The sequence below is a fragment of the Amblyomma mixtum genome, chromosome 1 (assembly GCF_055824585.1).
Source record: "Amblyomma mixtum isolate Tamu chromosome 1, ASM5582458v1, whole genome shotgun sequence".
NCBI lineage: Eukaryota > Metazoa > Arthropoda > Arachnida > Ixodida > Ixodidae > Amblyomma > Amblyomma mixtum.
Window position 1 is genome coordinate 171,760,007 of NC_143012.1, and position 18,829 is coordinate 171,778,835.

The 18,829-nt window shown below is 46.9% G+C and overlaps 2 protein-coding genes, 1 long non-coding RNA gene and 1 pseudogene across 4 annotated transcripts; all 4 read right to left on the reverse strand.

Annotated features, from left to right (window-relative positions):
- Positions 1 to 219: 219 nt before the first annotated feature.
- LOC149369803 (uncharacterized) lies at positions 220 to 2,131 on the reverse strand. Of its 2 annotated transcripts, XM_089578230.1 has the most exons (8): positions 2,070 to 2,131; positions 1,939 to 1,998; positions 1,802 to 1,876; positions 1,544 to 1,624; positions 1,407 to 1,466; positions 1,135 to 1,194; positions 554 to 925; positions 220 to 339 (listed from the first exon to the last, which is right to left on the reverse strand). In XM_089578230.1, the coding sequence occupies exons 1-7, from the start codon at positions 2,077 to 2,079 to the stop codon at positions 732 to 734; spliced, it is 540 nt and encodes a 179-aa protein (XP_089434356.1). In that variant the 5' UTR covers positions 2,080 to 2,131; the 3' UTR covers positions 220 to 339; positions 554 to 731. The 2 variants fall into 2 exon arrangements, with proteins under 2 accessions (XP_089434356.1, XP_089434354.1); XM_089578228.1 differs by lacking the exon at positions 2,070 to 2,131 and having other exon boundaries at positions 1,939 to 2,046.
- Positions 2,132 to 9,557: 7,426 nt separating this feature from the next.
- On the reverse strand, positions 9,558 to 11,610 carry LOC149369804 (uncharacterized; annotated as a pseudogene).
- Positions 11,067 to 13,804, reverse strand: LOC149369805 (uncharacterized). The gene is made up of 9 exons (XM_089576478.1): positions 13,736 to 13,804; positions 13,602 to 13,676; positions 13,479 to 13,541; positions 13,345 to 13,419; positions 13,222 to 13,284; positions 13,088 to 13,162; positions 11,782 to 12,800; positions 11,480 to 11,718; positions 11,067 to 11,426 (listed from the first exon to the last, which is right to left on the reverse strand). Exons 1-7 carry the CDS (start codon positions 13,802 to 13,804, stop codon positions 12,759 to 12,761), a joined length of 462 nt encoding a protein of 153 aa, XP_089432604.1. The 3' UTR covers positions 11,067 to 11,426; positions 11,480 to 11,718; positions 11,782 to 12,758.
- A 237-nt stretch (positions 13,805 to 14,041) lies between these two features.
- Positions 14,042 to 15,945, reverse strand: LOC149369806 (uncharacterized). The gene is made up of 8 exons (XR_016290018.1): positions 15,720 to 15,945; positions 15,021 to 15,074; positions 14,887 to 14,961; positions 14,630 to 14,826; positions 14,507 to 14,569; positions 14,373 to 14,447; positions 14,250 to 14,312; positions 14,042 to 14,190 (listed from the first exon to the last, which is right to left on the reverse strand). It is a non-coding gene; the product is annotated as an uncharacterized LOC149369806 (long non-coding RNA).
- Between the last annotated feature and the right edge of the window lie 2,884 nt (positions 15,946 to 18,829).

The following is an 18,829-nucleotide window of genomic DNA, read 5'->3' on the forward strand; positions in this document are numbered from 1 at the left end:
AGTGGCTTGGATCAAGAAAGGAAGCATTTAGGTGCGGGACAAGTTATATTTGTTGTCAGGGTGAAACCAGCGGAACACAGACGCAGGACAAGAAAAAGGAGGTACACACACCACACCGCGGTGTGGTGTGTACCTCCTTTTTCTTGTCCTGCGTCTGTGTTCCACTGGTTCCACCCTGACAATATTATGAACCAACTAGCCCAGCAATTTACGCTCCAAGTTTTATATCATCTGTTTTATCATGGCTTACGAGAGCTTTAATGAACTCGAAATTCATGAAATTAGTTGGCAAGTTATGCAGTTGGCAGCATGGCGCTCCTCCGGCTTCATGAGATTGATCTGCAAAATGCAAGTCAACATTAGTAACGACTAAATGTTGATACGCACTAGTAACGCTAAGATGGGAAAAAAATATGGACAGAGAAAACGAAAGAACAGTAAAAAGGCGGGAATAGCTACACCCGTACTGAGAAAGCAATTCAGGAAAATTAGATTGTACTGTAGAAAAATCGACAAAAAGCTCTGTTATCAAAAAATTCACAACTACCTTCACCTTTAGCGGTTCCAAAATATCAGTTAGAATTCCAGGTCGAAACTTCGCATGCTCGATGTCTCTTTGCAGTGTCCGTTCAGAAGGCAGTGGGTAACCATAATCTCGGAGCAGATTATAGCCTTGCGTTCCGCATGCAAGCTGTAGTCTCAGCGACTTCACCAGTGTCAGCTTCCCATCGTCAACCATGAGTGGACAACCGCTCCATTGACGACATTTGATCATCATTGAAGAGGTGCTTGATTTTCTTCTGTAGGTGCGCCTTCTCCGCTTCACACTTCAGGTATCTCTTTTTAGCTATTTGTAGTTTTCTGTTCGCACCCTTTTTGGCGCGTTCCAAATCTGCTATGCGTTCCAGGAGTGCTCGCTGGGATGCTAAAAAAGAAAGCAGATTTCAAAAGGTGAAAGTTAAGCCCTAAACTCACGAAAGTCTAAGAAACATAACATTCAGGGTTTCTAATGAGGCGCGAAAGCTCTGCTTTCTTTGACGCATATTAGTATAGTAGTAAAAGCCGCATCGCAGCACAATGTGTTCTAAATTGCTGTATGTTACAAGCTACACTTAAACAAAAAGCAGCATTTACCATTCACTGAACTCTGCTCGTGAGGCGTGCATGGTACTTCTTGATCTACTTCGGATGGGGCTGTAAAAAAAAAGAAATAATGTTCTGAACATGTACTACAGACTATATTGAAGTATGAACACGAAGGCAGCCGCTCACAGCACGATTCACTTGTAGCGGTGAACTGTACTGCTGACTCACTGAAGTCTACAGAGACTGCTGCTGCGCTCCTGAATTCTGGATGAAAAATCACGCTACCATCTGATACAAGAAAAATATTAAAACTAACTCACCATTGGTTAAATCTGGTTCATGGCACGTACTTGGTAGCTCAAAGCACTCTTGAGATGGGGCTGAAAGAGGTATGAAACTAATGTAGAAACTGACTATCGGAGCCAAATTCATGAGTAAATAAAAAAAAGATGCTTACAGAAGAGATCCCTTGAAAATGGGACGGGCCCTATTGCTGCGACACTGCATGCAGCGGGCAAGCGTGCACTGGTTGAAGGCGCTGCATGAAAGATCAGAGGTGATTTATGAACAAAAGTAAGGATTGCTTATACCTTTGGCCAAACATTATTCCTGCATTGCATCAGGTAGCAACGAGAACTTTTGGGGAAGCGCTGATTGAGGAGTAAAATTATTGCAGGAACGTGCGAAATTCAGAATTAAAACGGGTACGACTTACAAAAGACTTCATTAGGATTTGTGGCGGGTGTCGAGGCGTGGCATGGAGCGGGCAGCAAAGTGGAGGTGGAAGAGGCTGTACGAAAAATCATTTCGTTCATATCACGCGCTTTAAAAATATGAAAAATGGACGTTTACCATTGGTTAAATCAGGATCATGGCACGCTTCAGATAGCTTGGAGCTCCCTCCATCTGCTGCTAATGAACATTCATTGTAAGAACGCATGACCAGGCACTAAATTCATGTGTTCACAAAGAACATCGCTTACAGTTTTTCATTCGAAGTGCCAGACTCTATGCTGGAGACATTGCAGGAATCAGGCAAGCCCGCACTGTTTACACTTGCTGCAGAAAAAAAATGAGGCGATGAACTGCATCGCTAAGCGACAGAACTGATACGAATAAATGAACAAAGAAAGAAAAAACCCGCAGTTATCCTCACTTCTGTTTTCTCGGGGGTCAAGTCTTAGTTGGTGCGGTTTCCTTGGTTTTACAACAGGTCTGTGCGAGAAAAGCTTCGGAACCGCATTTGGCTTCAGCTTCTTTTTTCCATATTTTTGCAATATGAGTGGTTCAAATTGATCGTCACTGAAATGTGCCTGGAATGAATTCGAAGATTGGGTGTCTCAAGGAGGATGAATCAAGTTTCGTCAAATGACGCGGCTAAAAATTTATATAGTTAAACAGCAATGCCAAGAATGTATTCGCATAAGCATCCCCGTAATATTTCGAAAGAAACTGAACGCCCATCGCAGCTAGAACTCCGTTATTTTTGCCGAAATGAGAGCTGTTAAGAAACATCTAAGGATAAAACGCGAGATGCCATGGTCACACTGCTACGAACGAAAAATTACAAGAAAACAATAAAAATAATAATTTATCATGTATTTGATTTTAACTTAGTAATCGCAAACTGATTTCACGAAATTAAATATTTCGAACGAAAATATTTAGAGCGATCTAAATATTTACGAATAAATGACATCTAATTAAGGTGATTACACAATAACCGAACGAAGTCCACTTGGAATTTCAGCGAATATCTCGCGCTCCCAGATTGAGTAACACTGATTCCGTAAATTTGCTAAAAGAATGCATGGATTACACCTCGTCTATTAAACTTGCACAGAACTGCCTGTATTCTCAAATGAAAAAAAATAAAAGAAACGGAGAGAAACGCTGGGCCCCACATATTAAAGCAAAGGTTCCTGGTTTCTGCATAATTTGGATGCAGAAACCGGGATTCGGGTTCGAAATGAGTTGTGGCCCTATTCGGAAGAAATTAAATTTTGGGGTCCGGTAGGCGAAATTTCGGGCGTAACCCACCTAAATTTGGAGGCCACCATTCAGTCAGCCATACTCAAATTATGTCGACGCCAATTTCGATCAAAATTAGAATCAGTCGAATTGCGGAGGTCCGGTGGGCCAAATTTCAGTGGCGGCCCACCTAAACTTGCAGGTAACCATTGAGCTGGTCATACTGAAATTACACCGCACGCGGATTTTGGCCGAATCAAGACGGAGTCGAATTTCGGAGGTCCGGTGGGCCAAATTTCGGGGGGTGTCCCACCTAAATTTAGGGGTGACCACTGAGTTGGGCATACTCAAATTAGGCTGGACACCGATTTTGGTCGAATTCCTATGAGATATACTGAGTGACGTCACCAGAGGACATGACATATTTGTGCACACCTTTCTGTGGACACCTTTTCCATCATGATCCTATAAATGCAAGAGCGCATTAAAGAGAAGTTTTTAGGCTGCTAATTACAGCTGGCACGATTAAGCACGTGCACCTATCCGCCTGGGCTTCACATTAGAAAGCAGAATCTGCAGTGCTAGCTCCTGACCAGTAGCCCAAAGGCGAGGCAAGTAATAACGAGCAGAGTGATGCGCTAGAGCGGGAAAATGAGAGAGGCGCTTTACCTCGCACACAACGCTGCTTCTTGTCAGCACGAAGTTCTTTCGCCCGATATAATGAAGCCATTGCTTCGTCCTCAAGCGATCCCGCTTTCCTCGAGGTATCAAGAAAACTGCACAGCCATCCTCAGGCCGGTTTGAAGAGTTATATGCGCAACACTGTGGCATTTGGCGAGCGCGCCGCGACGAGAAACAACGAGCGCAAGGTCTTCTTTGCCCGAGTGGGTGAAATATGGCGCGCGAAAGCAAAAAACTTCACGAAGAAAACAAAAAGCGCGCGCGTAACCACGGCGACCCCGGGGAGAGCTAGAGTGACCAATCAGCGCGAAGCGCAACCCGGCGCGCGTCTGCGTGCAGCCGGTGCCCGTCGCGTGGAGCTCTGAATCTAGTAGGTGGCGAGGAGGTGCGAGGAGGTGGCGCGGCGGCGGCAAAGTACAAAGCGAGGCGGTACTGTCCTCTCATCGCGGGACTTTACACTGGGCCTCTTCGATTAACCGCGTTCGGGGAGCCCGCAAGTTCGTCTCTGACAGGAAAACGGATCATGGTCACGTGGGCTGGCAGCCACTGGAACATGGAGGAAGGAAAGAACTAAGGAGAGGCCCTGACGTCACTTTTTGTGAAGCCGCACCGCAACCGGAAGTTGGATCGGCTCTCCTCACTATCTTCTTTCTCCACCGAGCTACGGGGCGGGTTTCGCGCGCGGCTCGCAAGCGCTTCGTAAAAGGAAGGAATAAAAAAAAAACCGCGCCGCTCGCCGCTACACTCCTACACCTCCCTCCCCGCAAACACGCACCTAGACACAGACCGGCGCACAGGTGCGGTGAACCTTTTCCGACGCCAGGCGAAGAAAGACGACATTGCGCGCCGCTTATAGCTCAGCTCACCATCCTCCTCAGGCTACCGTACACCCGCCGTGTGGCCTTCGACACGCAGCTCAGCATCGCCGAGAGCGGCTTCATGTTTCTGTGCTGTTTGGTGAGGTGCGAAAGTTCGCTGATCAAAACAATCAACGCTTCTTCGCGTGTCGAAGCGCGGTTCCGGAGTGCCACCTTTTCGCGAGGTTCATTTCAATGCATCGATCGCTCCGCGTAACGACACCAAGTTTGACGAACAAAATATCAAATGAGCGGTTATTTGCTGCATTTAAAAGCAATCTTAGATGCGTGCGTAACCTCACGACGCCAGGCATGTAGACTTTAACACGCAAGGCCGAACGCACCGTGCCGAAAGCCCGTCCACCGCCACCGAGAAACACTCGGGCCCCTAGCAACAACGACGCTAACGACGCCGTTGCTAGTGGCCCGAGTTTTCTTAGCAACAACGACAACGTTGCTAGTGGCCCGACTTTTTAAGGCTAAATTTTGACGTCACTTCCGCCACATTTTTGCCAATGCATTGGGAATACGAAGGGCCTCTCCTTAGTTTTCCTTCCTCCATGCACCGGAACCAGCCGGCCGACAATGAAGGCGGCAAGCAAGGCGCGGATCACGGAGGGCAGATGCTCTCTCTAGCTTCGCGTTCTGCGTCTCATTGCTACGTACGCGCACCGTAGAAATAGGCTGCTTGGTATCGAAAACAACGACTTGCAGTTATTGAGGGCTGCGTGCCGCAGACTGCAGAACATGCAACTGATCAAGCTCGCACTCGTATACATCGGCAACGACAACGCGAGCGTGTGCCTTCGGTGCACTGTGTAAGCTTCAAGAAATCCTCAAAAGCATGCGATGAGCAATCGCAATATAAAACGTGTTTCAGTCGACACCACATAGGACGGAAAAACTGCCTGTGCGTTGTTTATCAAACGACAAGCCGTACTCTCGGATTATTGCGTGTTTGCTTACTACGCAGTAAGTATATATGACTGGTATTACCGCCGTCGATCGACCCTGCATGGTGGACTCTGCTGTGGTCGTTGCGATTTCTACACTCGTAACCTGTTTCCTGTAAGCTGTAAGGAGAAAACAATCGGGATACGTTTCGTTCAACTGTAGTCTGTCGGGCGCGCCGGCTTTTGCTGCGGGCAAGGAACGCATAAGCTCGGCAAAGGCGCATATCAGCTTGTTGAACGTCCACCTAGAACAAGCGGGTGCACTGTATAAATTTAGCTGCGTATCGTTTTTGTAATAATAGAGCTTTATAGCAGAGAACCGGCACTGGAATGAAAGGCGCTAAAATAAAGCCCTGCGTGTCGGCGCCTCACGTTCCGCGTGTGTTTCCATGACAATCAGCGCTAAGAGGTCATTTTTATCTCTTTTATAAATGAGCCAAACGCGAGGAGGTGCGTACCTGCGGTACTTCTCAGATATTTTGAGCATATGTAGCAGAAGGCCCGAGCATGAAGCTGTACAACAGTTGGCGACGACAGAATCAGCACTTGGTCGGCGCGACAACTGTGTGGCCACATATATGCCCGTAGAGATGTCTCGAGCAATGTGCTCGTGAGGGCTTTTAATAAAGGACATGTTTCAGTCAAGCGTTTTTCAAAGCATACCCACTTTTGCACTGCGCCAAACGCAATGAAGATCGTACGCTCCCGTACCGCGCTCAACCAAAACTTCGTAAAACACGTTCAGCACATGATGCGCGCGTCTGAACGCGTACTCGGAACTGGAATCCGGCTGTTCTCGTGAAAGGCCTCGAACACCATCGCAATATCCGCCGGGCGCACGAAATTAACAGCCGAAATATGTTATGAATCAGAAGTATGCGATCGTAATATGAAGCGTGAGACGATCGAAATATGATCGCGCATACGCACGCAAAACATATCAATAAACAGCGAGAACTACCGCAAAAGGTGCCATTGCAGGCCACAGTCGATATGCACCGTGGCCTAGTCGAAACAAGCGCTCTGCATCGCGCAAAAAATTGCATTAAGAACCGGGGTCCTTCTAGTCCTTATAAAAATGGCCGTGCGAGCTTCCCGCTACCATACACCTCTCTGTCGTCTGCTAGCTGCCCGAGACCTGCCAGCACAAAATCGTCCTGGAGAGTCTGGCCGCCGGCTGGCAGCCCGAAACCGCCCAGCCAGAGAAAAACGAACCCGTTCCGGGCAGCCACCGGAAGTGGGCGGAGCAACCCGAGAAAATCGAGCGCGCTCGGTCAGCCCGCAAGCAACCCGCGGGCATAGAGTTAATACAACCAACTCTAGAGGGAAAGCTGCCCATTGAGCCCATGCATTCCAGTGGGCAACGCATGAACGCCGCCATGATCCAACGGTTTGTGTATGTTGCCAGCTATTTAGACACTCGCTAAATCTGGACAAAGTACGGAGTTGGAACCTGGCAACGTAGTCCGTGGGAAGAAGGCGGCTTGCAGTGTAGCTGCCGACTGTCGTGAATATGCCGTAAACAACGGCAATATCGTCGCGTTTTGGAGCATATTTGATGGTATGTAGCGTCGCATACCTACTGCAACTTCGTATGGCTGCCTTGTTTCTAAATTGTTTGAAGGCGAGTACCGCGATTGTTACGCGCTTGGCGTGCATTTCTTCCGTCGAGCACACGGGATTATGCATCTACTCTGTTCTCGATTACCAAAATAAACGTCGGAAATTTGCTTTGGCGCGAGAGAACGATCACAGATCCCAAACGAAATGGCGCCGACGCCCACAACAACGGCTCTGCCTGGTTTATTTTGGATGGTCAGCGTTTCTTTCAGTTAATGTCGAAGGTTTCTTGAACTGCCCCAGGCCTCAAGCTTTCTTTTTTTTTGTATTTCACTGAGGATGACGCCGCGTCTTACCTGGCGCGGCGCGAGTTCATAATGGGATTACACGGCCACGGCAACGCTCAGAGCATCATCATGAATGATTTAGCAGCAGCAGCTAGGTGGAAACATAAATGCACGAAACAGTGTCACCTGTGTTTCAAGCGTGCATTAGTGCTGCAAATGTACTCCGGAACGCAGCTAAACGCTGATGAGAACCTTTATAAATAGCACAAATGTGTACTCTGCAAAGCAGATTTAGGCAGTGGCCGAAAGAAATCCTAATTTAATGAAAAATTAAACAGCAGCAAAATGTGAGCTTAATGCACCGCATTGTCAAAAGTGCTGTCAGAACTAGGCATACCACTGAAGAGTTCTTAAATGCAGGGTTGTAGTCCAGAGTTAGAAGTGGGGCATTTCACTTGATTCAATGGTGCGTGCAATGCTTACAGCCTAAGCATTCAGCATGCTTATGTAGGCATATACCTATATACACACAGTCCTATACATGCTAACCAATGGATTCAAAACATGAAAGCACATTTTTTTGTCAGCATGCGCACAGTTGTACATGACCGGTGTGCATATGGGTGCCTACGTACAATGTTTGCAATTCGCGCAATAGATTATGCACTACGACACGGCAGCAACATATTTATTTATTCAGTGCGCTCTTAAAGGCTCCGAAAAGTAGGGTATAACATGGGAAGTGAGGTTTGGGGCGGGGGGGTAGGTGGGGGGGAGCGGCAACGCATAAAATACTACGTAAACAAATTAAAACAGGGTAACAATTGAACATAGTGCGCTGGCATAAAAGGATCAGGAAAACAAGTGAGGATAAGCAAATGGTGATAACAAACAAGAATAGAAAAGTACAGATGAAAGCAGTAACGACAAAATTCAGAAATAAACCCAACAACAAAAGGGAAAAAAGCAGGTAATTTAAGCAACACGTAAACATGGTGTGATAATGATGAAATTGCAAGCAGTGAACGTATATGCATCAAGACAGGATCAGTACAGGAAAACAAATAAAAGTGCACCGAAAAAAGCTGTTTGAAATAGATAAAAACCATTATCTGAGATCGTGGATACTTGGAAAACAGATCAATTTAATTCAGTGGTGGTGGCTGGTGAGGTTATTCCAATCAGCTGTTATTCCATGTGAGCATGCATCAGTTCTCTTCCTTGTGCCATGATGTGTCAGACCAGTTTAGATATCCCATGGCAAAGAAGTGTAAGGCACAAAGCAGTGTCACCAGTACTTACTAAATGCATTACTGCTGATACAACTATTTGGACATGAGTTCAAGCATCACTGAGAAAGCTAATAAGCCTTTGTAAACAGTATCAAGGTGTACTCTATCAAGCTTATTGAGGCTATAGCCAACCGAATATGTTGAGAAAACAAGATGTGAGCTTTATGCACTTCATTGTAAGGAGTGTGCTCAGCGGGTGGCATACAGTGAACCATCATAATTGCAGGACTGCAGTCAAAGTTAAAAGTCTAGCGTTTTACTTGACTTTTTAGTTCTTGAAATGCCATACCTGTAAACATTCGCACATATATACACACCCCGCCGCGGTGGCTTAGTGGTTACCGCACTCGGCTGCTGGCCCGAAAGACACGGATTTAATCCTGGCCGCAGGAGTCGAATTTGGATGGAGGCGAAATTCTAGAGGCCCGTGTACTGTGCGATGTCAGTGCACGTTAAAGAACCCCAGGTGGTCGAAATTTCCGGAGCCCTTCACTGCGGCGTCCCTCATAGCCTGAGTCGCTTTGGGACGTTAAACACCAATAAACCAATACACATATATACACGTAGACCTCCACATTCAAACGCACTGATTCAAGAAAAAACAAGGTGGTGTGCCCAACCACGCAGGACAAATGGTATGCAAGTGTCCACAGTACAATGTTCTCAGACTAGAATACCTTTACAAGTGCATAATCCTCGTCTGCCCTTGATGGTTTCAATTATTGATTTCCATATCTGCAGCGCTAAAGACGAGACAGAAGGAACACACACGTCGCACAACAGAGTGCTGTTGTGTGTTCCTTCTGTCTTGTCTTTAGCGCTGTAGATATGAAAGCTAAAACCCCACTCACCCAGCATATTGTATTGTGGTTATTGATGTTGGAATAGAATTTGTTTGGTGAGCTGTGCACATACATATGCACCTCTTGTCTGTTCTGTGATCCTTTTTGAATGTTCCCTTAGGCGAAGTGTTATGTAGGTCTTTAGTATGAATTTGATTAAGGCAATCACATGTTCTGGACTTTCTCTGTAATGTTCAAGGCACTAAAAACTCTTCTTGTGCCTTGCACAGAATTGTTGAAATGACAACAAGGTTATCCGATGTGCTGTCATTTTTTCAGCTTTTTCCAATGAGTGCCTAAGCACATACTCGGCCGTATGAAGGGTGTGGTGAACAATTTCAGAAGGCATAATCAACCCTCCATTATTCCTTATAAAAATAAGTATGCTGGTGATGCTGCCCTTCACCAGCATACCAGTACAAGCAGTGCATGTTATTTTTTTTGATACAACCCTCACGATGAAGCCCCCAATGTACTGGATGACCTCACTGCTGAAATTGCTGAGGCTGTAGCCAAGGTTTGCATAGTCGTGGCCTGCTGCTGTTATAACTGCTGCTTCTTCAGGTGAATCAACACCTTCTTCATCATCCTGACTCTGCTGTACCCTCACGTGTGGCAGTGTCAGGGCCCCTTCCAGGTCTGGGGCCACATTCCCGGTGTTTGGTGGCCGCACATCAGCATGTACGAGAAGACTGCGGTACGCATACCGGAATTGCAGAGCTGACGGATTATTGTTCCATCCCCCTCGATGGCGCACACAACTGAAAAACATTTCCAGGTGGTCGTGACTAAGGCGATAGGTGCAGATATAACAGTAACAGAAAGAAGTACACAGTTTTTGGTATGGTCTCACTACAGGCACAGCATTTCAGCAAATGCATATGAGCCTTCCTGGCATACAGTTTGTGCTGACATGTTAACATCATTTAAAGGCAGTACTAGGTTCGAGGAAGTCATTGCCATACCCCATTTTTTGGTCAAATATGTCGAAGAAATGCATGGCTCAGGTGGAACCGCCCCTTACTAGAGTGACCCATAATGCTTGCGTTGCTACAGTGCAAGGTCATTTGTGACGAGGGGCTGATATAAATGTTATTACTGCAATCTTCTACTTCATCATGGTTATAGAATTACTTTAGTTGCCTACATTCTGCATTGTTTTCTGCGTTGCTATGTAGCTCATGCTAACATATAGGATAATGCAATTTCTTGCAAGATTGTTCTAGCAGTGGTAACAGTTACAACTAGTGCTCGCTAGTAACCTTGACTATGAACGAAACAATTTTCATATAAAATATATGCAGCTAGGTAGCTAATCAGTTGGGTTATATGTAACCCATGTAACTTCATGCAGTTAGGTATGCTTACTAATTCCACCTGGTTCAAGGAACAGGGCAAACTAGGGTCACAAGACAACTAGGAACAGAGTAGCCGTTTGTTTGAGTCGGAAAAACCAGTTTGAAGATATTTCTGCTGGCATTATATAGAATTATTCTGTCTGGTATTATGTATACACCCAACACTAGCTTTGGCTATGGGTTCAGTACCATTGTAGTTTCATTGTACTATTTTAGTTTTCAAATAAATAAAATTTAAAAAGTACTCATGCGTACGGGAATCTTCTTGATGTTGGAGTAATTTCCATGCATACCTGCACACCGCAGACTTGAATATCCTTTCTGCCAGTTCAGCCACACTTTTCAAAGAAAAGGCAAGACTGATGATTGACATCCGTCGTCCGGACGTACAGACGAGGTCGCCAGATTATAGTTGCAATGTCATCAATTTGGCTGAGAGGGCCAACATCGTTTTTTTCTGAGTTTGGAAGGTTGACACCCGCAGTGGGGCTTTTAAATTCAGTGCAGTCGGGTTTTGAGAGTTCAGCATGTCAAATGAGCTGAAAAGGAGAGTTGTAAATTCAGCAAGAATAAGGTTGGTGCCACAACTTACCGGTCAATGTCGGCAATAAGCCTTGCTGTTCCTTCACATCCCGTGAACTGTGACAGCTTCAATTGTAGAGCGAGGTTCAGGCTTTTGCTCACAGAGGAGCTCAGTGTTTGGGCGGCCAGCTTCACTTTCATTATTTGCCGATAATATTCAATGTGGCTTCTCCTTAGCTTGTTAGCAGCTCGGAGGCCTTCGGCCTCTTGGAGATCTTGCAGTTTTTCAATATAGTCCCATTCAATTGTCTGTAAAACAAAAATATTGCATTAGAACCAGCATGGTAGCCAGTCACATAAACTGCTTCTTACTCCATATTCACTGCTCAGTAGAAGTTTCTTGTGTCCCAGAAGGTTTCGAAGGAGTTTCAGGCCATGTGCAGCATCAAATATTATTGATACTCTTTGTGATGGTTCTTTGGGATGGGGCAATCATGTTTGGAAAAGGCTGCTGCTGGTTTCATGGACGCGGCATCCAAACAACTTTGCCATTGAAACATTCGCTGCAAGTGCATCACATGTTACTGCTACCACATTTAGGGAGCATTCGCTAAGCAGGACTATAGCTTCACTAACAATTTTCTTAAGTATTTCCCCACTGATGCCGTTGTTCAGAAAATATCCAAATGGAATCTTCCATGGGGCAGCCACACCCACAGCCATAACAAGAGCATCACCAGCCAGACATGTGTCATCAGTTTCCCTAGGATTCTGGCAATTTCCCAAGTCTACATAACCAATGAGTCGTCCACTTGGACTGTCCAAGTCGCACTTTTTTCTGATAGCCATGCCATCCACCATTATACAGCAAAGCTTTTCTCTGTCATTTTTTTCTCTGAATCTTTCTTTCATGTGCTCCAAGGCCTCATGAGTGAACCCTGGCCAAGCATCCACCACTTTAAGCCATGTCCGAATTGTTTGCCAGCTTGGCATTGGGAATATGCTGGACAGGTAGTTGTAGGCGCTGGGGGAGTGGTAGTAAAGTGTTGTTGCAAACTTCTGCAGCTTTTCACTTCGCCCTGGTGCTTTTTGTATGTTGGCACTCCAGTTCATTACAAGTTCTTTCGGAAGTTCTCCAAATGATTCGAGTAGCTGTTGTCCTTCTAAAGAAAGCAAGTTTTTCTTTTTCATTTCCTTTATCAAGCTGTTTAGAGTTATTAGTTTTGCTTTTTTTTCTTCAGCTGTTTCTTTGTGGCCTGGAGCTTCCACTTTGTTTCAAAAAGCTTCTTGCTGGTACTCAGAAGCCTGGATTTCGGAGATTGTGGTGTAAAATATCTGTGGTCATCGCTTTAGGTTTTCTTCTCTCCATGAAGCCGAGGAGATGATGCTGCCTGTAATGGAAGAAAAGCTACTGGTACATGTATAGCAGGTACAACGGAATTGCACCTTTGCTATTTTAAGCAATATGTCTTTGACCAGCCAAATTAACAGAGAAGCTATTGGTGTCAGCATACTATGATGTAGCCTCCAATGGCAACAGCAGTGCCATTTTAAGTTTGCGATCTAACATCTGATGTGAGCCCCATACACAAATGGACTTCCATGCTGAAGTGGTACTATCTAAGGCAGAGCAAGTTTCACATGTGCACATATGGCCTTCTCGTTATATGTTTGTTACCTGCAGTCGCCTCTTTGGAGTCTTTGTTTCTGTACTGGCTGCAGCTTCACCATCACGAGAGGGAGTAAAGGACACCTGAAATAAAAAAAGTCCCTTACTTGTGGGCCCTGGCCAATCCGCTCATTGTGACTTACCAAAGGGCGCTTGATTGGGGACTTTCGTGTGGGAGTAACGCCCTGAGAAGGCGTTTTGGTTGCCTGCGTGAGAAAAGAGGAGAATAACCGGAGGAATAAGCACTATCGCTGCATGCCTCTTACCTGCAGTCGCCTCTTTGGGGTCACTGATTGTGAAGTGACCGCAGCTTCAGATCCACGGTGGGGAGTAAAGGTCCCCTGAAAGAAAGACAGCCCATCACTTGCTGGCACTGACCAATCTGCCTGTTGTGCCTTACCAAAGGGCGCTTGATTGGGGACTTTCGTGTGGGAGTAATGCCCTGAGAAGGCGTTTTGGTTGCCTGCATGAGAAAAGAGGAGAATAACCGGAGGAATAAGCACTATCGCTGCATGCGTCTTACCTGCGGTCGCCTCTTTGGGGTCACTGATTGTGAAGTGAGCGCAGCTTCAGATCCACGGTGGGGAGTAAAGGTCCCCTGAAAGAAAGACAGCCCATCACTTGCTGGCACTGACCAATCTGCCTGTTGTGCCTTACCAAAGGGCGCTTGATTGGGGACTTTCGTGTGGGAGTAATGCCCTGAGAAGGCGTTTTGGTTGCCTGCATGAGAAAAGAGGAGAATAACCGGAGGAATAAGCACTATCGCTGCATGCCTCTTACCTGCAGTCGCCTCTTTGGGGTCACTGATTGTGAAGTGACCGCAGCTTCAGATCCACGGTGGGGAGTAAAGGTCCCCTGAAAGAAAGACAGCCCATCACTTGCTGGCACTGACCAATCTGCCTGTTGTGCCTTACCAAAGGGCGCTTGATTGGGGACTTTCGTGTGGGAGTAATGCCCTGAGAAGGCGTTTTGGTTGCCTGCATGAGAAAAGAGGAGAATAACCGGAGGAATAAGCACTATCGCTGCATGCCTCTTACCTGCAGTCGCCTCTTTGGGGTCACTGATTGTGAAGTGACCGCAGCTTCAGATCCACGGTGGGGAGTAAAGGTCCCCTGAAAGAAAGACAGCCCATCACTTGCTGGCACTGACCAATCTGCCTGTTGTGCCTTACCAAAGGGCGCTTGATTGGGGACTTTCGTGTGGGAGTAATGCCCTGAGAAGGCGTTTTGGTTGCCTGCGTGAAAAAAGAGGAGAATAACCGGAGGAATAAGCACTATCGCTGCATGCCTCTTACCTGCAGTCGCCTCTTTGGGGTCACTGATTGTGAAGTGACCGCAGCTTCAGATCCACGGTGGGGAGTAAAGGTCCCCTGAAAGAAAGACAGCCCATCACTTGCTGGCACTGACCAATCTGCCTGTTGTGCCTTACCAAAGGGCGCTTGATTGGGGACTTTCGTGTGGGAGTAATGCCCTGAGAAGGCGTTTTGGTTGCCTGCATGAGAAAAGAGGAGAATAACCGGAGGAATAAGCACTATCGCTGCATGCCTCTTACCTGCGGTCACCTCTTTGGGGTCACTGATTGTGAAGTGAGCGCAGCTTCAGCTCCACGGTGGGGAGTAAAGGTCCCCTGAAAGAAAGACAGCCCCTCACTTGCTGGCACTGACCAATCTGCCTGTTGTGCCTTGCCAAAGGGCGCTTGATTGGGGACTTTCGTGTGGGAGTAACGCCCTGAGAAGGCGTTTTGGTTGCCTGCGTGACAAGAGAGGAGAATAACCGGAGGAATAAGCACTATCGCTGCATGCCTCTTACCTGCGGTCACCTCTTTGGGGTCACTTATTGTGAAGTGACCGCAGCTTCAGCTCCACGGTGGGGAGTAAAGGTCCCCTGAAAGAAAGACAGCCCCTCACTTGCTGGCACTGACCAATCTTCCTGTTGTGCCTTACCAAAGGGCGCTTGATTGGGGACTTTCGTGTGGGAGACTTCAGATGTGTCGCTGCCTGAGAGAAAGAAAAAAAATGACACCAGGTTATTACTCGTTTACACTATTGTTCCAGAATGCAGGCAGGTGTGTGACCAACTGTGATTCTGAGCTGTGAATGTTATTTTCTAGAAAGAATAATTTTATCTGAACTTGTCAGTGTATTCACTGTTTGCACCCTCTATCAGTTGTTTACGCTAGCGCTTTTTAGAATGCGGACTGCATTATGTTAATATACTACAGACATTCAGTCATCATAACCATATTATGGTCATTACGATTCTTACTTCTGAACAAGGTTGCTATTGTTCATACATTTTTTTTGTTATGCTCGGGGCAACCTTTTTTGTGAATTTTTCAAACTACCTCACAAATTAGATGTAAAGACAGTAGGTAGTAAATAAGAGAATGCTCTGGCTAGGAAATTAGTTCACTGCTTGCTGAAATTTCTATTCGTTATTGTGGACTTATGTCTACAAAAAGAGGGGTGATTGAATACAAGCTGGAGGTATTACAACTTTTTTGTTTTCAAATATATGAGTCAAGATCGTAGTATCAAATTGCGGTAGGATCGCATTCGGGGATGTTTTGGCGCTGCCATAGAGAAATATTTGAATATTTGTAAGTATAATGCACATATAGTTTCCCTTTTGTTGTTATTTACCTGTTGGCGTTCTTGCAATGCAAAAATACTCGGCACTGCATCAGGTTTCAAAAACCTCCTGGTGTGGCCGGTATAAAAGGATGACGGGTCAAAATGCTGAGAGCAGATCAGCGCCCTCGGGACAAGTTGAGACAGTGGTAACTTCGTTGCGACCAGCCACCTGCTCAGCAGTTCCCTGTTCTTGTGAGGAAACCTTAAAAAAAAGAGGTTAATCCGCTTGGTGTCATCCGCCTTTAGAAAGAGGGTCCGGGAGATTTTCGTTCATGGGCCTTGCAGTACGGGCCTGTAGCTTTCATTAAGGAATCTAAAACCTATCGTGAAAAGTGCAGATGTATCATTTGGTGCGTTTACTCACAGGTGATGCGAGATGCCCGATCCTTTTGAAGCTTTTGCCTTGCATACAACACACGAAGGAGGCATCGCGGTGCATGAGAGCGCGAGTAGCTCTTTGTCCTATGCGACTCCTTACTTAAGTGCCTTAATCGCACAGTTTAATCTCCCTAACCAAACCGAAACCTCACTCCCTAAGTTTGAAACCGGAACTGAGCGTCTGCTCGTGAACGTCGTTCCGAATCGCCCTAAAATAAATAAAATGACCGCAATAAATATTTTAAACATCTCAAAATTTGTCTAAAATTGTGTAATTTACGTGTAACAGTGGTATATGATTATTTTTTTCTATCACAACTTTCTGAACTTGTTCAAAGTTTACCCAACCTTGACTTAGGAAGAAAAAAATGTGCTGGCCACAATATAGTGTTGTAAGATGGCTTCCAAGATGGCGACTTACATGCGTGGACCGCTTTGCTAGCTCAGCTTTACCCCCCGGCCCGCGGGCTGCCAGAGGCGGATAATCGAAGAGGCCCACTGTGGTCGCCAAACTCGTCGACGTTCAACGCACGCAGTCTGGCAACATTGGTAATACTATACTGGCGGCCATCTTTATGTTACGCTAGCCGGATCCATGCTGGAACTCAGCCGTGGAGAGACCGGTGCTTCGCCTTATCTGTTCCCAAGCGTTCTCTCTGCGCTGGTGGTCTCTGAAATCCAGCCATTTGGTGTTGTATACACAAGGGTGTTGTTTGATGGCTTCAATAAACCGTTCTATAACGATATACGGCGCAATTTCAATGTTTGGGCAGCTCGCGCCACTCGCGCTGGCAACCGTCATTTTTCTAAGCGCAATGCATTGTGGGTCGACGCGAAATTGGGACAGGTGCCAAATCTGCGCCGGGCCCGTCGGGGCACGCCGGCAGCCGCCGGTTGCGTTGGCCGCTGCAGTGCGTCGAACTATAGACGGAACTGTTTTCACCAACGCAACGCAGCGTGCGCGTGCTCGCTCGCGTGCGTTAAGGCCCATCTCCATGGACACATCCAAGGCGCACCAGCGCAGCGCTTACACGCCCAGCGCCGCACCGCGACAAGCGTCAGAAAACATGCAACTCGATGGCCTGTCGCTGCTACCGCGCTCAGCTCCGCTCGGCGAAGCAAACGGCGCGAAGGGCCGTACCGGATGCTAGAGAACTGCGTTCTCTGATTGGTTACACCGACCGCAAACCAGCGAGCCACTTCCGGCGCCAGCGCGAGCGAGGCGCGCGCGAGGCGCGAATATCTGACATGGACAGATATTTGACAAGCGTCCGCGCCAGCTCGCGTCTGCGCGTCGCGCATGCGCGGACCGGCTCCGGCCTACGCTGGTACGCGTAGGCGCTGCGCTGGTGCGCCTCGGATGTGTCCGTGGAGATGGGCCTTTACGTCGTACTGAGACGTCGCGACGCAGAAAGGAATACGTGCAACGTATCCTATGCGTATCGCAACAATATTCGCTGCAATATTGAAAGGAGTGGAGGTCACGACATCGCTGCAAGAGTTCCAAGCAGCAGTGCTTACTTTGGATTGCCGAATGCCTCAAACACTGGTCTCCACATGATGAGATTATAAATTCCTCCAATTGTTTCGAGTGCACTTGTGCAGTTCAGTAATAAAGCCTAAAACTTACACTCTCACATTAACCGGGTCTTGAATATTTGGGGGCCGGGTTTTAAAAAATTCCTATGCAAAATCTACTACCCCATTCGAGCTGAAATAACGTTCACAAAGCAGCAAAATGTGGTCTACGTTATCTGATAAGTGATTCAACACCGGTACTTGCCTAGATTTTCCGGAATGGACGGGAAACTGCTCTCGGCGGCGTGCACAATTTTCGCAGAAGCGAGTCGAGAAGCTGCGTTGACATGGTGCGCTATCTGTCGAACAGCGAGGCAACCGCCATCTCCGGCAAGGGCGTTGGCGCGCTTGCTTCGCAGGTGCAGATCGTCTGCTCGTTGAAGATAATCCCACACGGAAGTCACCGCTTCTCTTACTAAAAACCGTAATGGAAATACGACATCAGCAGCATTAGAAACAATAATAAATGTTAACTCGTCGCTTGCTCTTACGCTATGATTCCGGTGCCGTCAATTTCTGGTCCAATCAGGTTGATCATTTTCTGTGGTTCAACGTCTGGAAGCTGCTCATGGGCTATGAAAGAGATCGTAGTGGAAACACCTGAGACTAACACGCACTTACATCGAACAGTACTCAGGCGTTGATGTCCAAGTGTTTGCTGTGATTTATACCTCAAAGTGTCCTCCGGTGGCGTCAATACATCTTTGCAATCTTTCCTCATATTCTTTGAAGACAGATGCCCTCATGCGCTCCGTGATTTCTGCACAAGCAGCCTCAATTCGCTGCTTCAGCTCAGAACAACTGTGAAGTCGGCCTCGGCTGTACACGCGGCTTTTTAGATAGCCCTATAAAAATAATCGCATGGAGTTAGGTCAGGTGAACGGTGCGGCCATGACATGTTGGACGAGCCTCGACCCATCCACATGTTAGTGAATGTTGTATCGAGCCAGTTGCGGACACTTCTGGCGTAATGAGCAGGAGCTCCGTCCTGCTGAAATATGCAGATCTCCTTCTGCATGTGTACTTCTTCCAGCTCTAGCAGATTCTTCTGCCGCTGCACTTCCAAATATGATTCGGCAGTGACGGTGTCCTCAAAATAAAAAGGCCCTAGCGAGGCCCCCGCACCACAATCCACACCAAACCATGATATTTGGGGTCTTGTC